This window comes from Oncorhynchus mykiss, chromosome 27 (genome assembly GCF_057628025.1).
Source record: "Oncorhynchus mykiss isolate SJ-2025 chromosome 27, ASM5762802v1, whole genome shotgun sequence".
Lineage (NCBI taxonomy): Eukaryota > Metazoa > Chordata > Actinopteri > Salmoniformes > Salmonidae > Oncorhynchus > Oncorhynchus mykiss.
This window is the reverse complement of record NC_143048.1, coordinates 3,774,882-3,800,365: the sequence shown is the minus strand read 5'-3', so window position 1 is coordinate 3,800,365 and position 25,484 is coordinate 3,774,882. Positions and strand designations below refer to the sequence as shown.

The following is a 25,484-nucleotide window of genomic DNA, read 5'->3' as shown; positions in this document are numbered from 1 at the left end:
TTGACTAATACAAAATAACTTAACATTAAATTAAATAGGTTAACAAGTAGATACAACAGAAGTGTGTCTAAAAAACAGTAGCTAATATACACCGAAAGCGTATAAATAGCTTGAATCTGTCGGCTATGTTGGCTAGCAAGCTACCGAGGTGGTTGACAAGCTGTTTCTGAAGAACCGTCCACTAGATTATACGTCACGCTGGCAGCGTCGCCTGAAAGACGCACATCACCATCTGCTGACTGGAGGGGAAACGCAGTCGAGGATCATATTTTATTTTCAGACAAAGATTATTTTAAATGGATTTAATTAAATAATACTATTATATTGAGACATACAAAGACAGAAATGTGTTGATTGATTAGTGCAAATTAAAAATGTTTACCACAGCATATTTAAGGCAGTTTCATTAAGTCATACTAAATCTAAATTAGCAGCTAGCTACTGTAGGTCTATACTGCTCCTACATGGTGTAACAATACATCATGTAGATGTATATAATGAACAGACTAGGTCCATACTGCTCCTAAATGGGGTAACAATACATCATGTAGATGTATATAATGAACAGACTAGGTCTATACTGCTCCTACATGGTGTAACAATACATCATGTAGATCAAAAATGCAAAAATTTGGGGGTCACTTAGAAATGTCCTTGTTTTTGAAAGAAAATCATATTTTTTTATTTATCATTTATAAAAACCTGTTTTTGCTTTTTCATTATGGGATTTGTGATGTCATTATGGGGTATTGTGATGTCATTATGTGGTATTGTGATGTCATTTTGGGGTATTGTCATGTCATTATTGGGTATTGTGTGTAGATTGATGAGGGGGGAAAAATGATTTAATCCATGTCAGAATAAGGCTGTAACGTAACAAAATGTAGAAAAAGTGAAGGGGTCTGAATACACTGTATATATAGGGGCAGTACTCAGTGACATCACTTCATGAAACCGGAGGTACAAATATATAACATAGGTTCAAAATATCAACATTCAATGTTTCAAAATATATGACCAAGCTGGAAGTGGAAACGCCAGCCCAGCCACAATCCTAGAGGTTCACTGATGATCAACCTCCTCCTTCACATCTGACTCCTGATGATCAACCTCCTCTTTCACATCTGACTCCTGATGATCAACCTCCTCCTTCACATCTGACTCCAGTGATGAATCCAGAGCGTTCTCTTTATTGGGGGGAATCCCGATGGACAACGTCATCCAATAGGCCGTCATCGCGACCACAAGTTAATTGTCGTTCAGTCATCTTAAATATTATACTTAAAACCCGGAAATCAACCAATCCTCTGTTGTTAATTCAATAGAATGGTAAAATGCTTTATTATCTAAAAGTTGAAAGTGAGTGGGCGGAGAGAAATAAAATGGTGCTGATGCGGGCGCTGGAGATGGAGGTGTGTTCTAGTGGGTCTGGGCAGGTTTGATGTAGTTAATGGGGATGGGGGTGTGGTCTAGTGGGTCTGGGCAGGTGTGATGTAGTTAATGGAGATGGGGGTGTGTTCTAGTGGGTCTGGGGGGGTGTGATGTAGTTAATGGAAATGGAGGTGTGTTCTCGTGGGTCTGGGCAGATGTGATGTAATTAATGGAGATGGAGGTGTGTTTAACGTTTGCAAGCTTGAGCTAGATATCGACCTAGTGTGACCTTCCTGGTCCCGTCTCTCAAGTCATTGAGTCAACACAGGAAGGTGCAATGAATGGATAGTTCATTTATTTCCAAAGCTGCAATGATTGGACACACACAGTATGGATTAATGATCAGTAGTGACGGGATATAAATATCACTCCCACAGCAATTGTACATAAATCTGCTCTATAATATACTTACAAAAAAAACAGTTGAAATGTCTGTCAAAGTTATTGTGATCGTATTGTGGATTTAGCAATTCCTATTAATTCCTAATTTACTATAATAAAAATAAATACATTATTTCCATGTGTCTCATATTCACTACATCAGAATAAACTGTCATCCATTTTAGTATAAAAAATTATCAAATTAACCTGAAAGATTACTCAATGTCCCCCTCTGGTGGCGAATACCACCAGCTAAACTCACAAAACCGGGCTAATAAACTCGCTGGTGTTCATGAGTTTCTAAAACATGTACTTTTGTCATAAATTGCCTGCATTGATGAGACACACAGTGTGGATGAATGATCAATAGACGACAGGATAAAAATAGCAAACCTAAAGAAGATGCCATTTTCAGTTTGCTACCAACTTGAAAGAGGGAACTTTAGCATAAAACCCACATGGAAAACTGAGATTCGGCAAATAACATACAAAGAGAGGCTTATTTGACGCCAAACCAACAACAGTAGTTACTAAAACATAAATTGCTAATGTATGATTTAAAAGGTGGATTTTATGATGAAATGTCAACTTTATACATTTCTATCCCAGGACCACTCAATTTTCTAATTATCCAAAAATCTGCTGTGGATTACCCAGAATCCCATACCTTTATCACTGAGTGTATTACACGGAGTGTAATGTAAACACACGAGCAGCGCAGCGGTCTAAGGTATGGCATCTCAGTGCTAGAGGCGTCACTACAGCCCCTTGTTCAAAACCAGGCTGTATCATAACAGGCCGTGATTTAGAGTCGCATAGGGCACGGCACAATTGGCCCAGCATCGTCTGGGTTACGGTTTGACCGTTGTCGGCCGTCAATGTAAATGACAATTTCTTCTTAACTGACTTGCCTAGTTAAATAAAGGTTAAATATATTTAAAACATGTAACTTCATTACACCGTTACACTGGCATACAAACTCATTAGCACAGAGTTGATCATCCATATGACGTTGAGAAATACTGCATTGTGGGTAGTTTGGAAGAGTTCACAAAATATGTTAATAAATATGTAAAAACATAACAGTTTGTACTTATAGGTAACCATATCGTGACTACAACTAGCTTACTATGTCTTTAACCACACGGTATTGTTACACTGGTGAGTAAAAACTCATGCTTCCTGCATTTAGATTTTACTCAACTGCGTTACCCACTCCAGTCAGCAGATGGCGGGAATTTAAGGCAATGCTGTTGGTGTGACGTATAATCTAGTGGACGGAACGCTTCTTTCAACAGCAGCAACAGTCAGTCAGACACCTCGGTAGCTTGCTAGACAAAATAGCCGAACCAATAAAGCTCTTTTGGCGCTTTCGTGTATATTTGCCACTGCGTTTTAAACCCTCTTCGGTCGTCTAGTTAGTTATCCGATTCAATTTCATATTTACGCTGTTGTTGTTATTATTTTGCCACCAAAGCCCCATACACTACTCACCACTGCGACCTGTACGCTCTCGTTGGCTGGCCCTCGCTTCATACTCGTTGCCAAACCCACTGGCTACAGGTTATCTACAAGTCTCTGCTAGGTAAAGCCCCGCCCTATCTCAGCTCGCTGGTCACCATAGCAGCACCCACTCGTAGCACGCGCTCCAGCAGGTATATCTCACTGGTCACCCCCAAAGCTAATTCCTCCTTTGGTCGCCTTTCCTTCCAGTTCTCTTCTGCCACTGACTGGAACGAACTGCAAAAATCACTGAAGCTGGAGATTCCCATCTCCCTCACTAGCTTTAAGAACCAGCTGTCAGAGCAGCTCACTATTCATAGCCCATCTGTATACAGCCCATCTATCTACCTCATCCCCATACTGAATTTATTTATTTTGCTCCTTTTGCACCACAGTATCTCTACTTGCACATCCATCTTTTGCACATCTACCATTCCAGTTTTTAATTGCCATATTGTAATTACTTCGCCACCATGGCCTATTTATTGCCTTAACTCCCTTATTTGACCTAATTTGCACTAACTGTATATAGACTTTGTTTTCTTTTTATCTACTGTATTATTGACTGTATGTTTTGTTCATTCCATGTGTAACTCTGTGTTGTTGTATGTGTCGAACTGCTATGCTTTATCTAGGCCAGGTAGCAGTTGCAAATGAGAACTTGTTCTCAACTAGCCTACCTGGTTAAATAAATGTGAAATAAAAAATAAAAATAAAAAAATAATTCAGCTAGCAGTCTGGTTAAGTTAGCATTAGCATAGCTAGCTAACATCCCCGACCATGAGTTCACTAAGCTACTCTCCTCCTGTTAAAGAAGAGGAGGTCTGCTGGACGGAGAAAGAGGGTCTGTGGCAGAGCATTGTTGTGAAAGAGGAGAAGGAAGAGCTCTGGTGAAAGAGGATGAGGAAGAGAAGGATGTTACAATACAAAAACAAGTAGAGGGTGAGGCTGTTTTACCGTGAAAGGAGAAAGACGTTTCAGTTAAAGAAGAGAAAGACATGTTCAGAGTGAAAGAGGAGGAGGATGTTACAGTAAAAGAAGAGGAACAGAAAGAGGAGGATGCAGTTTTTGGAGTGAAAGAAGAGGGGGAGATGACTGTCACATCGAAGAGGAAACTGGATATCTGGGCCAGGTTTCCCAAATGCATCATAAGGCATCCAATGGTTCTAATGATGAACGTGCCCTGGTTAACACTAGTAAGTATTGTCTTAAAAATAGAGGCACAAACTCGACAGTTGTTGAACTGATGTGTGGTGTTAAAGGGGAAATATGCAATTGCTACATCCTTATATGGACTTTTAAATAATTTATTTATAGCCATTGATTCTTGAAGAATATAAAACATGCCTCATGAGCTTAGTTCAACTGTTGTACCCCATCAGAACCCCAAATAAGATTTTTTTTGCTCCAATGTTTAGAAAATGTAAACCAACACTGTATAGCCTCAACATGGTTAAAACTAAAATGTTGATATCATGGATGGTCAGTCCTTGCATACATAGGTCTGTCTATGAATTTGAGAGTAGTTACATTTCTCCATTTCTCTTATTAGCAAAACAGTGGAGGCATTACAGCTTTGTTATTGTTTCAACTGCAAGTTGGTTGATTTATTTATGTGGCTTATTTAAAGGGACAACCTAAGTTTTAAACGGAAACAAAATATCTGCCCAGAGACTTGGTTTGGTAAACAGCTGAGAGATGGGGTCTGGAGAAATGTAACCACTCTCATTACGAGTGGATTTCATTAAGACTTGCTGTTTGAGTTGAAGAAGAAAAAATACTTTGAGAAACTCCAGAACTCATTAGTGGTTCAGTGTTAAGACAATCAGAAATACTATCAGACATCCCCAAATGGGCACATTTATAGGCCTACATTTGCACGCAGGCCAGGTAGACTAATCTTATATGTGTAATTAGGTGTGCATCCTTACTCAACATTGACAGGAGTGTTTCAAACAAAAGACAATGAATAAATTGATAAAACTGACGCACCTTGTGGGGTCAGGTCTGGGTGGTCTGCCAGGGGCCGTTTCATTTAGTGTCCCTCCTTCAGGGAACCGTAGTTATAGTCATAACGTTAAGCTCGTCATATGATGAACTTAAATACTGGATCTTGCTGTCAGACAATTTTTTGGACAGTCAAATGACAAACATCACAACATGCAACAACAACCAAAGTGCTTCTTCATTCATTCCTCTGGTAAAGACAGTTATGCCGTGCTCCACGTTGGATCCAACATCCCTAACAAATTGGTGTTTATAATGTGTTATTGTCTGCTTGATTTACAGTAGGTTCTCGTTAGTCTGTTTGGACACAGAGATACTTTACTCATTTTGTGTAGAGAATGGTTCCTTGATGGATAGGCTATTGTTCAACACACAGAGCTATTTTCCTTTTTTCAGGACATTTAGAATGACAACACATTACAGAGTAGCCTAGTGGGATTATTCACAAAATTATCGGGTGATCAGGTTAGGAAATGTCATGACAAAGACATTTTAGTTTCCATGTTTCACCTGAAATATTAACTGATTTATAGTCCTCGGTCTATGTTGTTGTTAGGTGTATTTATGGGTCGTACGGTAGGTCTGTTAGGTGAAGTTACGGGTCCTACAGTAGGTCTATGTTATTGTTAGGTGAAGTTATGGGTCCTACAGTAGGTCTATGGTATTGTTAGGTGAAGTTATTCATCCTACAGTAGGTCTATGGTATTGTTAGGTGAAGTTATGGGTCCTACAGTAGGTCTATGTTATTGTTAGGTGAAGTTATGGGCCAATTTGACATACACTTAGTGTATAACCTCATTGTCAGTCTGATGTTAAAGCCAGAGCATTTTATTGGTTGACGTGTTTTTTAAGTATAAAGCAGTTGATTTGCGACAGTAACACAAACAGGAGATTCAAGCGAGCCTTACAATTATAATCTAAAAGTGGTGTGAAATGCAGTCAAAAGCAACCTGTAAATGGAGGCTATTTTTGCTGGCAGCCTATGAGAACACCCCTGAGTTTCCCCCACGGTGGTCAATTAGTGAATAGGCACAGAGCTTAATGCGAGTTGCCTTGAGTAGCACTCCTGATCTTGCGCTGATAGTAATATTCAGAATAGATTGTTAAAAACTCAAATCTTTGCTCACCATTTTTGCTCCAGGCATACAGTGGGGCAAAAAAGTATTTAGTCAGCCACCAATTGTGCAAGTTCTCCCACTTAAAAAGATGAGAGGTCTGTAATTTTCATCATAGGTACACTTCAACTATGACAGACAAAATGAGAAAAAAAATTCAGAAAATCACATTGTAGGATTTTTAATGAATTTATTTGCAAATTATGGTGGAAAATACCAGCAGGTTGCTGGCGTACTTCCTGGCCTCACGACGGTCAGTGAAGCCCTCCATGTGATGATAGAGCCAGTCCACCACATTCGATCCTGGGACGGAGACAGGCAGATGGAGAGGGTGAGAGAGACCTTAACAAGAGTCCCTATGAAAGCGAGACAATACAGACAGAGGAGAGAGTGAAGAGAGAAAGAATACCTATGAAGGCGGAGGGGATTGTGATCTTGAGCCTCATCCTGTCTCGCACCTCCAGACCAGACTCTGGATTGGCCATCACTTTGGCGATTGTTGCCATGTCGCTGTGAATGGATAGATGAAAGTCATCAAACCCTGGGAGGGAAAGAAGGAAAGAGAGCAACAGTCTGATAGCTGCAGTAGTGAAACAACCCAGCAGGCAAAAGTGAGCAAAACTGGTTGAAATTACATCATAACAACATTATTTCAGCCAGTTTCGTCCACTGGAAAACACAAAGGGAGCCTTTCATTCATTCAGCAGCAGAAGCAAGCGGGAATTGAGGTAAGAAGAAGTGGCGATCGTGCAACAACCCAGCAGGTATTTATTTTATCATGTCATCATGGACAGGTTATACTGACTGGAATAGGACACGTTTCTCTACATGTCTTTTTAGAGACCAGAAAAATACATCTTGCCTGATTGTAATCTTGACGTTGCTTCGACCAAAAATCTATCAAAATGTGTTTTTTTTCCACCAGGGGTCGATGTCGTTGTGAAAATTACATTTTTAGCTGGTTGTAATCTGACGTCACAACCACATTCCAACCACAACCTTTTGTCATTAGGTTGTCCCATGCCAACTTTTGCCCACTGGGGAGGGTGGAGAGGGAAAGGGAGGGGTGACTTACGCTCAGTCTCAGGGATGGGGCTTGTGATGGAGGAGCTGGTGGAGGGGATGGTGCTCATAGAAGGACTCATACCGTACACTGGGTACGCCCCTGTCATTGCTGCAGTGTGGGACACCCAGGCAGCAGGGTCTATGGGACGGATCGGCTACACAGAGAAAGGGGTGTATCGCCTCTGTGGAACATGATCTATCTTGAAGACTAAGTAATGCTGAAACACATTTACATCGATTTCCTCCCCAATGAAAGCAAATGAAAGAATGTCAAATCTTAGAGGTGACATTTGATCTTCCCAAGAGGAAAATATATCCATATATAATATACTCACTTCTCGGCAGTGTGAAGCATCCTCGAGGGTTAGGATCCCAGCACTTAGCCACAGTCAGAGTTATAGGACTTTCAACAATTACACACAGCAAACACAGTTTATAACACACACACAAACATACCAGAAGCAATGTGTGATCCTCAGCACGTATCAGCATGTAGGTTTCAGTGTGTGAGAGACTGCTCCTTACCCTGGCTTATGCACAATCTCCCTCAGTACTCTTACTGCATCATCATTGCTCATGTTCTCAAAGTTGATGTCATTCACATGGAGAAGAGAGGGAATGAGAGATGGGGGATGTAGAAAAGGGAGGGAAAGAAAGCAGGCAATCCTACCAACCAAGTCCAATTAACCTCTTACAGCCACTGAGACGCCAGCGTCTCACCTAGCCAACAGGAAATGGAAGTGCGCAACGCCAAATGCTAATAGTACTCGATAAAACTCAAACTTTCATTAAAACACACATGCAGGGTACTGAATTAAAGCTACACTCGTTGTGAATCTAGCCAACAAGTCAGATTTTTAAAATGCTTTTCCGCGAAAGCATGAGAAGCTATTATCTGATAGCATGCAACACCCCAATATACCTGAAGGGGACGTAAACAAAATAATTAGCGTAGCCGCGCTACACAAAACGCAGAAATAAAATATAAAACATTCATTACCTTTGACGAGCTTCTTTGTTGGCACTCCTATATGTCCCATAAACATCACAATTGGGTATTTTTTCCGATTAAATCCGTCCATGTATACCCAAAATGTCCATTTATATAGCCCGTCTGATCCAGGAAAAAGCATCTTTCCAAAACGCAACGTCATTTTTTTAAATTAAAAAAGTTGCCTATAAACTTTGACAAAACACTTCAAACTACTTTTGTAACCTAACTTTAGGTATTTGTAAACATTAATAATCGATCAAATTGATCACGGGGCGATCTGTATTCAATAGCAGCTACTCTTAAAATCATCGTCCATTGTCTCTCTCCCATAAGCATCTTCCTGTATACTGGATGACAGGAAGGGTCTATTTCTCATTCCACCAAGGATTAAATCCAATGAAATTGACAGTACTGGCGACATCGTGTGGAAGCTGTAGGACCTGTCAACTGGTTTTTCTTGGGATTTTGCTTGCTGTTCACGTTCTGTTATAGTCACAGACATGATTTAACCAGTTTGAAACGTCAGAGTGTTTTCTATCCACACATACTAATCATATGCATATACTATATTCCTGGCATGAGTAGCAGGACGTTGAAATGTTGCGCAATTTTTAACAAAATGTTGAAAAAATTCAAGAGAGCTCTAAGAGGTCAAACCATCCCTCTTATTCTCACTATCTTGTCACTTAAACACCAGTGGAATAAAGTACGTAAGTACAAATACTTTAAAGCACTACTTAAGTAGTTTCTGTACTTTACTATTATTATTATTTTTTAAAACTTTTACTTCACTACATTTCTAAAGAAAATAATGTATTTTTTACTCCCAAAATTACATTTTGAATGCTTAGCAGGACAGGGAAATGGTCCAATTCACACATGTATCAAGAGAACATCCCTGGTCATCCCTACTGCCTCTGATCTGGCAGACTCACTAAACACAAATTATTTGTTTGTAAATGATATCTGAATGTTGTAGTGTTCCCCTGGCTATCTGTAAATTATGTCTGAATGTTGGAGTGTTCCCCTGGCTATCTGTAAATTATGTCTGAATGTTAGTGTTTTCCCCTGGCTATCTGTAAATTATGTCTGAATGTTGGAGTGTACCCCTGGCTATCTGTAAATTATGTCTGAGTGTACCCCTGGCTATCTGTAAATTATGTCTGAGTGTTGGACTGTACCCCTGGCTATCTGTAAATTATGTCTGAGTGTTGGAGTTTACCCAAGGCTATCTGTAAATTATGTCTGAGTGTACCCCTGGCTATCTGTAAATTATGTCTGAGTGTACCCCTGGCTATCTGTAAATTATGTCTGAGTGTACCCCTGGCTATCTGTAAATTATGTCTGAGTGTACCCCTGGCTATCTGTAAATTATGTCTGAGTGTTGGAGTGTACCCCTGGCTATCTGTAAATTATGTCTGAGTGTTGGAGTGTTCCCCTGGCTATCTGTAAATTGTGTCTGAATGTTGGAGTGTTCCCTGGCTATCTGTAAATTATGTCTGTGTTGGAGTGTACCCCTGGCTATCTGTAAATTATGTCTGAATGTTGGAGTGTTCCCCTGGCTATCTGTAAATTATGTCTGAATGTTGGAGTGTACCCCTGGCTATCTGTAAATTATGTCTGAGTGTTGGAGTGTACCCCTGGCTATCTGTAAATTATGTCTGAATGTTGGAGTGTAACCCTGGCTATCTGTAAATTATGTCTGAGTGTACCCATGGCTATCTGTAAATTATGTCTGAATGTTGGCGTGTACCCCTGGCTATCTGTAAATTATGTCTGAGTGTACCCCTGGCTATCTGTAAATTATGTCTGAGTGTTGGAGTGTTCCCCTGGCTATCTGTAAATTATATCTGAATGTTGGAGTGTTCCCTGGCTATCTGTAAATTATGTCTGTGTTGGAGTGTACCCCTGGCTATCTGTAAATTATGTCTGAATGTTGGAGTGTTCCCCTGGCTATCTGTAAATTATGGCTGAATGTTGGAGTGTACCCCTGGCTATCTGTAAATTATGTCTGAGTGTTGGAGTGTACCCCTGGCTATCTGTAAATTATGTCTGAATGTTGGAGTGTACCCCTGGCTATCTGTAAATTATGTTTGAGTGTTGGAGTGTGCCCCTGGCTATCTGTAAATTTGTATTTATTTATTTTATTTATATTTTGATACTTCAATATATTTGATCAATTGCATTTAGTTGTGATACTTAAGTAGTATTTTACTGGTTGACTTAATTTTTACTTAAGTCATTTTCTGTTAACAGTTGCTCCTATCTGAGACGCAGATGTCTCAACTAGGCACCTGGAAATGCAAATGCGCTACGCTAAATGCTAAATGTACTCGTTAAAACTCAAACGTTCATTAAAACACACATACAGGGTATTGAATTAAAGCTACACTCGTTGTGAATCTAGCCAACAAGTCAGATTTTTAAAATGCTTTTCGGCGAAAGCATGAGAAGCTATTATCTGATAGCATGCAACACCCCAAAATGCCTGAAGGCGACGTAAACAAAAGAATTAGCGTAGCCGGCGCTACACAAATAGCAGAAATTTGACGAGCTTTGACGAGCTTCTTTCTTGGCACTCCTATATGCCCCATAAACATCACTATTGGGTCTTTTTTTCGATTAAATCGGTCCATATATACCCAAAATAGCCATCTATGGAAACTGTGTAATTCAGAAAAAAACATTGTTTCAAAACGCTGCGTCATTTTTTTAAATTAAAAAAGTTGACGATAAACTTTCACAAAACACTTCGAAATACTTTTGTAATCCAACTTTAGGTATTAGTAAACGTTTATAATCTATCAAAATGATCACGGGGCGATGTGTATTCAATAGCTCCACGTCTTGAAATCATGGTCGGAAATCTCTCCTCCAAAACATCCTGTCGGAGACCGGAAGAAATGGAATCCCTTTCCTTTGTTTTACCAAGAAATAACTCTCAGGAAAATGACGACAATGGCGACATCGTGTGGAAGCTGTAGGAATTGCATCCTTGGTCCTATTTAATTTGGTGTCCTTTAAACAACACATGCAAGTGGCGCATGAATATTATTTTCAGCTTTCAGTGACCAGTTTTTCTTGCGCTTTTCGATGAAACACACGCTCTGTTATAGTCACAGCCGTGATTTAACCAGTTTTAGAAACTTCAGAGTGTTTTCTATCCACACATACTAATCATATGCATATACTATATTCCTGGCATGAGTAGCAGGACGCTGAAATGTTGCGCGATTTTTAACAGAATGTTCGAAAAAGGAGGGGGTAGACTGAAGAGGTTTAACCTGTGTCTTTTCTTTTACTCAAGTATGACAATTGGGTACTTTTTCCACCTCTGTTAAACATACACACTCTTAACACACACCTGCAGCAGCATGTCTCCAGGCTCGATGCATCCGTCGGCGGCCACCGGGGCCGGGGCTCTATCCCTTCATGATAGAGTCAATGTAGATTCCTCCATCTCCTTTCTCGTTACTCTGACCCACAATACTGATGCCCAGGAAGTTATACTTCTCTGCATGGAGGGAGAAGGAGGAGAGGAGGAAGGAAAAGTAATGACAAGAGAAAGAAAGAGTGTTGAACAAAAAAAGGATACCTTCGCCAACAGAGTGAATGAGAAGTATGAATCCCTGTTCAAAAAGGGAGTCTGGACTCTGGTCTCATGTTCACAAAGCTTCTCAGAGAAGGAGTTCTGATCTACTGCTGAAATCTACTTTGTTTTTTGGGGTTGAATGACGTGGAAACAATGCGATGACGTTGAAACAATGTGGGAAGGGCATTGTCTTTTTTCACCCAACTTTTAACCTAAATCCATGGTGAAATGTGTTGTTGATTTCAAGTTAAATTCATGGTAGTTGACAGCTCAACCAAATGTAAATCAAAATTAGACGTTAAGCTGACGTCTGTGCCCAGTGTGTGATCTCTGAATCTTTAAGTCAAGACATAAGTCACTAAATATATATAAAATATCATATGGACGTAAAGTTATATACATTACACAGATAGAGGCTAACTGTACTACTCACCCATATTTAAAGTGACAGTGGTGATGTTCAGTGACATGGTGGAATCTGTGACGCTGCTGAAAGAGGACGACTGGACAGGAGGAGAGGGAGGAGTAGAGGAATGATTGAAAGAGATAGAGGTGAGGACATGCACAAGGACCACTGAACACAAAGCAAACTGGCATCTGTGTGGTCTGTGTGTGTGTGTGTGTGTCTTACCCTCTCCATCTGTGGCGCTTTGGGTTTCCGCCGTCGCCGCCAATATCGTCTCACGAGCCTCGACGACGTGCTCTGCTCCGTGGAACCACTGAACCTGTGGGTGATGACATCACAAAGGTGACATGACACACAACGCACACTCATCTGCCAGTGGTTAAATGGCCACATGACTCTATATATTTGAGCCAAACATAAATGTGGCCATTGAGCTGAAAGAGAAAAGCAACAGTATTTAGTGTGGGTTTTCTAGAGCATTTAATTTGTGGAAGCTTTAATAAGAATTGATAGCAATCACGTAGAGTGTATGCATCAAGTGGATGCGCAAGGTGGTCCATTTTGTCATGTGAGAGGACACATTTTTTTGTGTCTTGGGTACATACATGTATGTGAGTGTGAGTATGAATGAATGAGTAGTCAATCACCTCCCTACCACTTCCTCTTGGCTTTAACCCTTCAGGGCCCATTGCAACCAACATTGGCAGCAATGAACCTCGAGGTGATCTCTACGTGTTAAAGGGATGTTCCACTCCAAATACAACCCAACATGATTTTTGTCATTTATCGTGGATGTAGTTGATTTGCCAAGTTTGGGGAAATTTAGTCCCTTTACTGAGATAATTAAAAGCCACATTTTATCGATTCATCAGTGTTTGTGTGTGGTGCTCACCGACTGGATGCATCACCGTCTTCAGAGTCGAAGAAGCTTGTCGTCTCCAGCTCAGAACTCATCAGCGTTGACGAGCTCTCGTAGCCATTCAGTAGGCACCAAATGGAAGAAAACAGACTGAAATAGGAAGGGAGTACCTGGACCTGTCCAAGAAGAAAGAAAAATTATTTTTCAAAACACCAGTTTTTTGTAAGCAAAATGTTTTGCTATGGAGTGGAACATCCCTTTAACACGTAGAGATCACCTTGAGGTTGTTCATTGCTGCCAATGTTGGTTGCAATGGGCCCTGAAGGGTTAAAACTTCTTCAGGATTGGTGGGTCCCCTGCGGGACGGTTGAGCTAACGTAAGGTAATGCGATTAGCATGCGGGTATAAGTAACAAGAACATTTCCCAGAACAGACATTTCTGATATTGGCAGAAAGCTTAAATTCTTATTAATCTAACTGCACTGTCCAATTTCCAGTAGCTATTACAGTGAAATAATACCATGCTATTGTTCGAGAAGAGTGCACAGTTTTGAACATGAAGTTACTAATAAACAAATTAGGCACATTTGGGCAGTCTTCATACAACATTTTGAACAGAAATGCAATGGTTCATTGGATCAGATTAAAACTTTGCACATACACTGCTTCCATCTAGTGGCCAATATCTAAATTGCAACTGCGCTGGAATAATACTTGATGGCATTTCTCTTGCTTTTCAAAGATGGTACCAAAAAAATACAAAAAACGGTTGTTTTTTTCTTTGTATTATCCTTTATCAGATCTAAGGTGTTATATTCTCCTACATTCCTTTCACATTTACATGGTTCCAAGAAAATGCATATTCTTTCTTCAGAGAATGAGCTATAGGCAGTTATATTTGGGTATGTCATTTTAGACAAAATTTTAAAAAAAAGTTGATCGTTAAGGGGAATGCAAAAAATTTACTAGATCAGCATCCATGAGCAGCAACCTCCTATTCCTCCGATAATAAATGGCAGTATCAAAAGTGCTCTGTGTCAACATTTGCAGGGATACTGGATATGATATTACATCTAGTAGTGAGAAAGGAATTATATTTTTTGGTGGGCATAATAGTCCATGGACCAGAGGCACACATTTGTCCACTTTGTGGCAGAAGGTAGCCCAGTGGTTAGAGCATTGGACTAGTAACCGAAAAGTTGCAAGATCGAATCCCCTAGCTGACAAGGTCAATCTCTGTCATTCCACACCTGAACAAGGCAGTTAACCCACTAGGGTCATTGAAAATGAAAATGTGTTATTAACTGACTTGCCTAGTTAAATAAAGGTAAAATGTAAAAAAGTATAATGTTGATTTTTATTAAGGTCCATGTCTGTGAATTATATTTTGGTATGATTACCACTTATCGAAGGTAGCTAAAATGTGGTTATCACTGTATTATATGTTATGACGCCTATACAATTAGTTGGGCCAACAGGATTGAGATGACATCTTCTCATACTAAGGTAATTTATATACAGTATTGTTAACTTCATAATACAACACCAATTAAGGTATGAATCAAATGAAATCGTAATGACATCTATGGGCTCACCTTGAGGGGTTCAAAGGTAATACATGTATGCATTTTGGGGTACATCGAGACAGAATGGGCAGTATTGGGGTGGACTCTATTATCACATGGTACCCTACATGATAACTACACCAAATTTCACACAGAACAAGGGACCCACTGGGAAAGTTTTCTTTTTGCCATACAGTGATCGTAGATTTAGCCTATAACCAGTCCCCGCAGCCTATTTTCAGGATGGCCGCCATTAACTTATTAAATGGGGATAAACTGCATTGATTTTGCATGACCATAACTGAATAAATAATTGGTGTAATAAGACCAACAATTGCTTAAAATGTGTGTTACAATGATAACTAAATTATGGCCCAAGTATGTCAGTTATATTTATTTAGCAAAATATTACCAGAATAGTGGTAAAAATAAGTCAAAAAACTGTCTGAATTGTGAAGTCGTTTGTGAAGTCGTTTCACATTACATTAAAACTCACATTCACAGATAAAAATGATATGATTCCATAAATTGTTAACATCAAGAAATGTGATGTGAAACCCGCCCCTTACATTGCATTCTATATGAAATCCCATAGGAATGGATAACATTGAGCAAAGAAGTACCAGTAACCCATTTTCGCAAAATGCCTTCATAATGAGTGAAAACTTTACATAAAGCTGGGAAATGTCTAAACAATGATGCCTAGCTATTGCTGGTTTATCCATAAGGTACACATTTTCCAATATGGCCATCAACAGGCTCTATTGGATTGGTCTGACATTGCCTGAACTCTCAATAATATTTGTATTTATGATGTATCCCCATTAGCTGCTGCCTTGGCAGCTACTCTTCCTGGGGTCCAGCAAAATTAAGGCAGTTATACAATTTTAAAACATTACAATTCATTCATAACACATTAGGTGTATGCCCTCAGGCCTCTACTCTTAATACAGCATATCAACAATACAAAATCCATGTGTACGTGTGTGTATAGTGCGTATGTTATCGTGTGTTTGTTTGTGTTGCTTCACAGTCCCTGCTGTTCCAAAAAGGTGTTTCTGTTTTTTAAATCTAATTTTACTGCTTGCATGAGTTACTTGATGTGGAATAAAGTTCAATGTAGTCATGGCACTATGTAGTACTGTGCGCCTCCCATAGTCTGTTCTGACTGTGAAGAGACCTCTGGTGGCATGTCTTGTGTGTTATGTATGGGTGCCTGAGCTGTATGCCAGTAGTTCAGACAGACAGCTCAGTGCATTCAACATGTCGGCCTTTCAATTTATGTCGATATAGGACTGGTTTTACTGTGGATATAGATACTTTTGTACCTGTTTCCTCCAGCATCTTCACAAGGTCCTTTGCTGTTGTTCTGGGATTGATTTGCACTTTTCGCACCAAAGTACGTTCTGATTTCTTTTGATTTTCCCATGATGTCAAGCAAAGAGGCACTGAGTTTGAAGGTAGGCCTTGAAATACATCCACAGGTACACCTCCAATTCACTAAAATTATGTCAGTTAGTTTATCAGAAGCTTCTAAAGCCATGACATCATTTTCTGGAATTTTCCAAGCTGTTTAAAAGGCACAGTCAACTTAGTGTATGTACACTTCTGACCCACTGACCCATATAGATGATTAGCCAGATCTGTTTTTGGTCCAATAGCATATTTAAAATGATCCATCCTCCTTGTGAATCCGTTTCCACAGTTTGCACAATCGGATCAAAATTTGTATTAATTAGTATAAATCACCCCTTTTGAGTTTCTTTGCACATGACAAAAATATATTTCTCCCTCCGAGTCCTTTTTCCACCCAACCTCATCTATATTTGTAGAATGAGTTTCCTGTAAACAATAGACATTATATTCTTTCTCTTTTAGCCAGGTAAAAATGTATATCTTCTTTTTTTATGATCTGCTAAGCCATTACAATTATAACTTGCTATACTTACTTCCCCACTTACCATAACAAGACCCAAGTGTCAATTATACTTACCACAACCAATGTTTGTAAACTTACCATTAAAAAGCACCATGATGATTAAGTGTCCATATAGCTGTACCATAATCATTTGCACTGTTAAAGATACTGTAGCTGCAACTGTGTAAACCTCCAATTGTCCTAATATTCCACCCACTAAAACCTCCCCCATATCTAGGTCTATTGTCACTAAGACCATCAGACCATCTCCCTGACTATTGACGCACATTTGCGTCCTAAGGCAAACCCTTGGCCGACAATTGGCGTTGGCCAGAGGGAAATATGAGCAGTCCCATGATAACATAAATATCCGAGGCTGCTTAAGACAACTAACCAAATAACATGGAAAACATTCAGAAAAAAATAAATGGTTCCACTGATTGATCCTATTAATATAAATAATAACAGTACAATATTATAAATGCATGCTCATATTTATAAAGTCCTAGCAAGGCTATAAGCATGTCAGCCCAGCCTGCTCAGTTCATTGGATCTGATTGGCTGTAAGCATGTCAGCCCAGCCTGCTCACTTCATTGGATTCAATTGTTTTAACATTTTTGAATAAAATGAAGACAAAACAACCTAAATATATCGCAAGACCTTTTAAAAAAAAAAGTCCATTACATGCAAGATATATGTCATGTAGTCCTCATTATATCCTGTTGTAATTCCGACCAAAAAAAGGAAGAAGGAAAAAATATTCTAACGGCCGCTAATGACTGCAAGTAAAAATGTGTCTCAAGCATCACATTATATCCTATTGTATTCCTGTTGTATTGTGCCATGGCTGTGCCAGAGCCGACTGCAAGCCAAACCCGGGCACCCCTTCATGGAAGGGAATACCCAAGTTCAACTCACAATCGACTCCAACACAGTCATGGCACGACAACCAAGAACACCTGCAGTACTGACAATCCAGAGCGATTAAACCTGTAAAACCAACCCCCTGTAAAACCAACCCTCCACCCATGCACATTTAGTTTTTTTTATTCCAGGGTCGTTGCTCTATCAGCTCGGTTGTTTTACACCTAGGGCTATATCATTAGGATAAAGAATATAAAAAGGTAGCATAACTAGCTTATATAGAAATATATAATATACCTTTCTCTCGCTAAGAGAAGTTCTTCAATAAGCCAGTTATTGTATTAGTTCTACCATTAACTAACACACTAGAGACAACAACCCTGTTGACAATACCTAATCCATCCATTTGCCTGTGTGTATCGGAAGAATAATCATATACATTTTTTAAATTGAGAATTATTTTTTAAATGTAAAAAGGTAATAACACCAATTATTTTAGGATCATATAGGCCTATTCCAATAGAGAACCTATGCAGGTTTATAATACATCTATTCATATTTATTACGTTTTATCTTTAAACAACGATTCACATCGGCTGCACTATATAACAACTTTTAAGTCATAATATACCCAACCTCTACAATTAGGCCATATCATATTCAACAAAAGAAAACAACCTTGGTATTTCTAATGTATATTATTCAAATCAAATGATAAAAAATCAAAGTAAAAAGGTCAGCCTAACCCATCTTCGCCTTCCCCTAAATCAAAACCTGATATTACGTCCATTTAGTCCATAGTTCCATTTTGCCTGAATAGAAAAAGGATAAATTCATCATACCCATTCTACATTACCATAAATCATACCAATTCTACATTACCATAAACCAAACCTTATTTTAAGTCCACGGTTCCATACTGCATGAATGTACAACATTTATATTAAAATAATAATATTAACCTAGTTCGTGCAAAAAAATATTGGGGTAAAAATGTTTAAAAAAAACTATATTTGTACTGTGTAATGCGGTGCAAATATGTATCGGGGACTACTTCAACAGGAGGTAGCTATCAGCCACGTTGTAATCTTCGAGTCCTTGAACATTTGGTTGTTTACATGTAATTTATGGAGCACGAGACGAACTAAGGCCTCAACCTCCCCCAGTAGGCCAGGCAATAGATCCAGTTGTTTTAACTGCTCTCTCATGCTGGTAAGCAATGCTCCATCTTCTGGAGACATGGTTATAAAAACAGGCCCCCTCCAATGTTAAGTTTGACATTTTAGACCACTGCTTCCTCCTGTTTTTCTCGCAGAACTCGAGGAAAGGTCACACTGCCACCTGATCAACCTTTAACGTCTTAACCTTGTCTTAGCAAACCAACTGACTAGCCAGTCTATGATATGTTATGATAACCACTGTTTGCCTGGATTTAATTAGTTATTGTTTTTCTAGAGCTCCGACCTGAAGAACACTGACGTCATGATTCGACCTTGTTTTTTTCAAGTTGCAAGGATTGACAGCATGGCCAATGTATTCCAATTTTTCTGACCCATGGTGTTGCATGTTTATCTAGAGAATGCCAGACTTTGATGACAAAATTTGCCCACAAGGACCGCTGCCCCAACTTCCTGTTCAAGTGAGCACAGCACAACAAGTCCAAAATGTATTGTATGCTGCTGCATAAATGATGTAATATGCCAGGGAGATATGTATACTGTAGCTAAGAAAGTCATTCCAAGTGTATGTTGTGTAGTAAGCTGTTAGTAGCCCATGTGCCTCACCTTAATAATTTGGTCTATTTACCCCTCTTAATTTAGCCTACTGTTCTGACTTGGTGGTGTACATGTAGCCTATAGCCTGTTTTAGAGAAATGTAATCATCAAATATTGTAAGTGCTTTCATTGTCTGCTTATATGCACCCTTTATTTAAGTGCAACTTTACTAACATAGGTTTTAGGAAACAGCTCGAAGATTTAACGATGCTCCTACGAAGGTTCTAACAATGGATTTAAGGCTAAGATGCTTTTGGGAAACTGGGCCCAAGTGCCATACAGATGCCAACACGAGGCCTATAGGATAAAACCCCCTCAAGTAATAAAAACGCCCTCTTGTGGACTAACAGGCCTAAATAACCTGAGTCGACACCTTTTCCTTTTCACTCACAATATCAACGCAGTTGGTTTTAAAAACCACCAGTCTAGAGACAAACGTCAATGTTGAGTCTCAAGGCTTTTTTATTACTTGTAAAACATTGGAGACAAACCTGCTAGTCTATCCCCTCTGTGTTGTACAGTAACAATACTGTACATTAAGTAAGGCATCGGAGGATAGCTGAAGACTGTCACCGTTTAACAATGTAATCTCATGTTATCATCAAAACAAACATTCTGCCCCTCACATTTCTATGCTGAGAGGTACAGCCCGTTCACAATTCATAAATAATAATGTTGGGAGGAAACGTTAAAACAAAACGTGTACAAAATCATGGTTAACATTTCAGCCCAGCTATTCATTAATAACGACACTGAAATACACCCCCCACCCCTCTCTTTAGTCAATCACAGAATCAAAATGATCTGTAGCTTTGGAAATGGCAGTCAAGCCTGAACGAGAGAAGTCTAGAAGACAGACACTGTTGACAAGGGTCGCATTCAGGAGGGTGCCACGTTCTATATAGCTGACAACGATTCCCTATTCTTCAGGACAAAGAAACATGTCTGTTCAATAAATTCCCATCTGAAGGTCCTATAAAGTTACACGCCACCTGGGTAGGTGGATGCACGTTACAGGACTGAACGTGACCCAGATGAATAGCAGAGCTCCAGTTTGAAGGCACGTGTGGCCTTACCCTCTCCCTTCTCACGACAGCCCTATGGGAGAGGGTTTTGCACTGTGGGGGCTGCGTCTCAATAGTGTAAAGTAGTAGGCCTACCAACCTTCCCTACTTAAGGGAGTTGATGAGTAAAAGCAAAGTTGTCAAAGAAGCACACTCCATAATTTAGCCGACTGGACTTTCATTTCAGTAAATGTTCAATTCTTTCAGATAAGTGCAGATGAGGGTAAGGAGACGAGGAAGGCTGTTTAGACTACCGAGACACAGCCCAGGTGTAAAGGGAAGAGAGTGAGCAGGGGGAATTCCACATCTATTGCTGGATAAGCCTTCCTGTTGGATATTCCAAATGTGGAAATAATCAATTGTAATTATTAAAGGTAGGGTTAAAGTGTGCAGTGTTGAACGTAGCAAACAGAGGCTTGCGTCCCAAATGCTATGGGCCCTGGGTTCGATAGTGTACTACTTTTGACCATAGCCCCATCTATGGTAGCGGTTCTCAAACCTCTCCGCAGGGACCCCCAGCCATTCTATGCATTTGATCTATTCCACACCTAGCTCACCTGACTCTTAGCTTGTCAACTAACCATCAAGCCCTTGACTATGTCAATCAGGTGAGCTAATTCAGGGCCACAACAAATTTGTGAGATGTCTGGGGGTCCCCGAAGAGGTTTGAGAACCACTGCCCTATGCAGTCTGATCAAAAGGAGTGCAATATGTAGGGAATAGATTGCCATTTGGGGACAGCAGGGCTCTCCTCTCTCAGACTACAGACTGGGCAGAGGGACATTTGGTGGCTCACTCTCCCTGTAAATTAGTCTAGGGCACAAGCTGCAGGCTCATGAAGCCATAATCCCAGCGCTAAGCAGGACACACAACATGTGTGTAAACAGTCAATAGATGGTTTCCTCCATTCATGAAGTGCATGCGCACGCACGCACGCGCGCGCACACACACACACACAACATTGTCCTTCCCAGAGAGGTTTCAAACGGTTAGCTTACAAAAATCAGACTCAACATATAAATACGCATATACAGTGCAATTAGAAAGTATTCAGACCCCTTGATTTTTCCACATTTTGTTACGTTACAGCCATAAATCTAAAATGTATTAAATAAAATGTTTGCTTCATCAATCTACACACAATAATGGGGGATTTTTTTGCAAAACACCCCCCAAAAAACAGAAATACCTTATTCAGACCCTTTGCTATGAGACTCAAAATTGAGCTCAGGTGCATCCTGTTTACATTGATCATCCTTGAGATGTTTCTACAACTTGGAGTCCACCTGTTGTAAATTCAATTGATTGGAAAGGCACACCAATTTATATAAGGTCCCACAGGTGACAGTGCATGTCAGAGCAAAAACCAAGCCATGAAGTTGAAGGAATTGTCCGTAGAGCTCAGAGACAGGATTATGTCGATGCACAGATCTGGGGATGGGTACCAACAAATGTCTGCAGCATTGAAAGGTCTCCAAGAACACAGTGGACTCCATCTTTCTTAAATGGAAGAATTTGGGAACCACTAAGAGTCTTTCTAGAGCTGGCTGCCCGGCCAAACTGAGCAATCGGGAGAGAAGGGCCTTGGTCAGGGAGGTGACCAAGAACCCAATGGCTACTCTGATAGAGCTCCAGAGTTCCTCTGTGGAGATCGGAGAATCTTCCAGAAGGACAACCATATCTGCAGCACTCCACCAATCAGGCCTTTATGGTAGAGTGGCCAGACAAAAGCCACTCATTAAAAAGGCACATGACAGCCAGCTTGGATTCTTTGGTCTAATGAAACCAACAAAATGTAACTATTTGCCTGAATGCCAAGCGACACATCTGGAGGAAACCTGGCATCATCCCTACGCTGAAGCACGGTGGTGGCAGCATCATGCTGCGTGTGATGTTTTTCAGTGGCAGGGACTGGGAGAGGACTCAGGATCAAGGGAAAGATGAACGGAGCCAAGTCCAGAGAGATTCTTAATGAAAACCTTCTCCAGAGAGCTCAGGACCTCAGACTGGGGCGACGGTTCACCTTCCAACAGGACAACAACACTAAGCACACAGCCAAAACAACACAGGAGTGGCTTCGGGGACAAGTGTCAATGTCCTTGAGTGGCCCATCCAGACCCCGGACTTGATCCCGATCTAACATCTCTGGAGAGATCTGAAAATAACTGTTCAGCAACGCTCCCCATCCAACATCACAGAGCTTGAGAGGATCTCCAGAGAAGAACGGGAGAAACTAGACAAATACAGGCATCAAGCTTGTAGCGCCATACCCAAGAAGACTCGATGCTGTAATCATTGCCAACGGTGCTTCAACGAAGTACTGAGTAAAAGGGTCTGAATACTTATGTTTTTATATTTGTTTTTACATTTGCAAAAACTGTTTTTGCTTTGTCATTATGGGGTATTGTGTGTAGATAGATGATAGAAAAAAACAATTGAATTAATTTTGGAATAAGGCTGTAATGTAACAAAAGGTGGAAAAAGTCAAGGTGTCTGAATACTTTCCGAATGCACTGTACATACACAGTGTGCATTAGTGTGTAACTGTGTGTGCATGTGTATGAACCTGGTGGTCCTTCGTCACTCACTCCTCAGTCTCAGTCAAGCACAGATGATGTCTGGCTGAAACTGCAGTCATTTCAAGACTTACAGTTCTTCACCTTTTTCAACATGCCACCCCCCTTTCTCACAGTGTATGTATGTCTCTCTTCTCTTCTACCGGCCACTCAGGCGGACACGTTGACGTCACGTAGTGCGATAGTACCAGTCGTGGGGGGGTCGGCGGGCCCCAGTTGGTCCCTGGGGGTGGGACTGGGTGACGAAGGGGTGGGGTGTAGTAGGGAGGGGACAGAGCCTGTGGGAGTGGATAAGGCGCTGGTCTGGAACAGGATCTGCTGGAGTGTCCGTCGGAGGTTGGGGTGGAGGCGGGCTTGTGTCTGGTAGAACACCTCAGCTGCAAAGCACTTCATCACCCCGGAACAAAGGTCCTCATACAACGGGACTGTGTACATCCTCGACGTCTGATGAGATAAAAAAAATATACCAGATAAGGTTCAATTGTATTGCTGTGCGTTACATTTAAAACACAATGTCATTCGTCTTTGGCACTTACAGGTAGGTAAAAGGTAAAAAGTGACATACAAGCTCTGCTGCCTAGAGGTTGACACGTAAGCTTGAAGACATATTTTTATAAGATATTGGCAAGATATTATCAAATTATTCCCATGCACCTGCAAAAAGCTGACACAGATGTGCTTAAAGAAAGAAATAATATTAGACATACAACAAATACAATAAATAATAGCAATACACACAGTGTCACTATACACAGTCCAGCAAACTCTTTAACAGCTGAGGGAAGACGCCATTTGGCCATGACACAAGAATCTGGCCTGCTCCACGAGACTCCTAACTTTTACAGAGTGTGAGACGCCCCTATTAATTTCAATAATTCCTGCCCTGCCTTTCTAAAGTCTTCGAAAGCCAAGTGAACAAACAGATCACCGACCATTTCGAATCCCACTGTACATTCTCCGCTATGCAATCTGGTTTCCGAGCTGGTCATGGGTGCACCTCAGCCACGCCATCGATAAAAGACAGTACTGTGCAGCCGTATTCATCGACCTGGCCAAGGCTTTCGACCCTGTCAATCACCACATTCTTATTGGCAGTCTCAACAGCCTTGGTTTCTCTAATGACTGCCTCGCCTGGTTCACCAACTAGTTGTCTGATAGAGTTCAGTGTGTCAAATCAGAGGGCCTATTGTCCGAACCCCCGGCAGTCTCTATGGGGGTGCCACAAGGTTCAATTCTCGGGCTGACTCGTTTCTCTGTATACATCAATGATGTTGCTCTTGCTGCGGGTGATTATTTGATCCACCTCTATGCAGATGACACCCTTCTGTATACCTCTGGCCCTTCTTTGGACACTGTGTTAGCTAACCTCCAGACGGGCTTCAACGCCATACAACACTCCTTTAGTGGCCTCCAACTGCTCTTAAATGCTAGTCAAACTTAATGCATGCTCTTCAACCATTTGCTGCCCGCACCCGCTCGCCCAAAAAGCATCACTACTCTGGATGGTTCTGACTAAGAATATGTGGACAACTATAAATACCTAGGTGTCTGGTTAGACTGTAAACTCTCCTTCCAGACTCACATTAAGCATCTCCAATCCAAAGTTAAATCTAGAATCGGACTCCTATTTCAAAACAAAGCCTCCACTCGTGCTGCCAAACATACCCTTGTAAAACTGACTGACTATCCCACCGATCCTCGACTTCGGCGATGTAATTTACAAAACAGCCTCCAACACTCTACTTAGCAAATTGGATGCACAGTCTATCACAGTGCCATCCATTTTGACACCAAAGTCCCATATACTACCCACCACTGACCTGTATGCTCTCGTTGGCTGATCCTCACCACATATTCGTCGCCAAACCCACTGGCTCCAGGTCATCTATAAGTCTTTGCTAGGTAAAGCTCCGCCTTATCTCAGCTCACTGGTCTCCAGAGCAACACCCACCCATAGCACGCGCTCCAGCAGGTATATTTCAGAGGCCAGTGGGTCAGAAGTTTACATACACTAAGTTGACTGTGCCTTTAAACAGCTTGGAAAAATTCCAGATAATGATGTCATGGCTTTAGAAGCTTCTGAAACAACTGAAGGTGCCACATTCATCTGTAAAAACAATACGCAAGTATAAACACCATGGGACCACTCAGCCGTCATACCACTCAGGAAGGAGACGCGTTCTGTCTCCTAGAGATGAACGTACTTTGGTGCGAAAAGTGCAAATCAATCCCAGAACAACAGCAAAGGGCCTTGTGAAGATGCTGGAGGAAACAGGTACAAAAGTATCTATATCCACAGTAAAACGAGTCCTATAATCGGCATAACCTGAAAGGCCACTCAGCAAGGAAGAAGCCACTACTCCAAAAC

General features: G+C 40.7%; 2 protein-coding genes across 4 annotated transcripts in view; both read right to left on the bottom strand.

Moving 5' to 3' along the window:
* Positions 1–6,610: 6,610 nt before the first annotated feature.
* LOC110507256 (segment polarity protein dishevelled homolog DVL-3-like) lies at positions 6,611–17,857 on the bottom strand. Of its 2 annotated transcripts, XM_090224199.1 has the most exons (6): positions 13,387–17,857; positions 12,720–12,813; positions 12,522–12,591; positions 7,513–12,010; positions 6,847–6,978; positions 6,611–6,740 (listed from the first exon to the last, which is right to left on the bottom strand). In XM_090224199.1, the coding sequence occupies exons 4-6, from the start codon at positions 7,607–7,609 to the stop codon at positions 6,628–6,630; spliced, it is 342 nt and encodes a 113-aa protein (XP_090080325.1). In that variant the 5' UTR covers positions 7,610–12,010; positions 12,522–12,591; positions 12,720–12,813; positions 13,387–17,857; the 3' UTR covers positions 6,611–6,627. The 2 variants fall into 2 exon arrangements, with proteins under 2 accessions (XP_090080325.1, XP_021442821.2); XM_021587146.3 differs by lacking the exons at positions 6,611–6,740; positions 6,847–6,978 and having other exon boundaries at positions 11,469–12,010.
* Positions 17,858–19,920: 2,063 nt separating this feature from the next.
* The window catches only part of rnpepl1 (arginyl aminopeptidase like 1), a 40,358-nt gene continuing 34,794 nt past the window's right edge, over positions 19,921–25,484 (bottom strand). For both annotated transcript variants that reach the window (XR_016492591.1, XM_021587254.3), the window contains one exon: positions 19,921–23,560. Coding sequence is in view for 1 of the 2 variants with exons in the window: in XM_021587254.3 (XP_021442929.1) it covers positions 23,267–23,560 (294 nt within the window). In the remaining variant the exon portion in view is untranslated. The remainder of the gene's footprint in view (positions 23,561–25,484) is intronic.

What these genes read in the sequence shown, in the direction of transcription:
- LOC110507256 (XM_090224199.1), bottom strand. Translation starts at nt 7,609, where the DNA reads ATGACAGGGGCGTACCCAGTGTACGGTATGAGTCCTTCTATGAGCACC. An exon ending in CCCCATCCCTGAGACTGAGC is followed by an intron (nt 6,979 to 7,512) that starts GTAAGTCACCCC and finishes TTTCCCTCCCAG; the next exon opens with GGTTTGATGACTTTCATCTA. An exon ending in AATCCCCTCCGCCTTCATAG is followed by an intron (nt 6,741 to 6,846) that starts GTATTCTTTCTC and finishes TCTCCGTCCCAG; the next exon opens with GATCGAATGTGGTGGACTGG.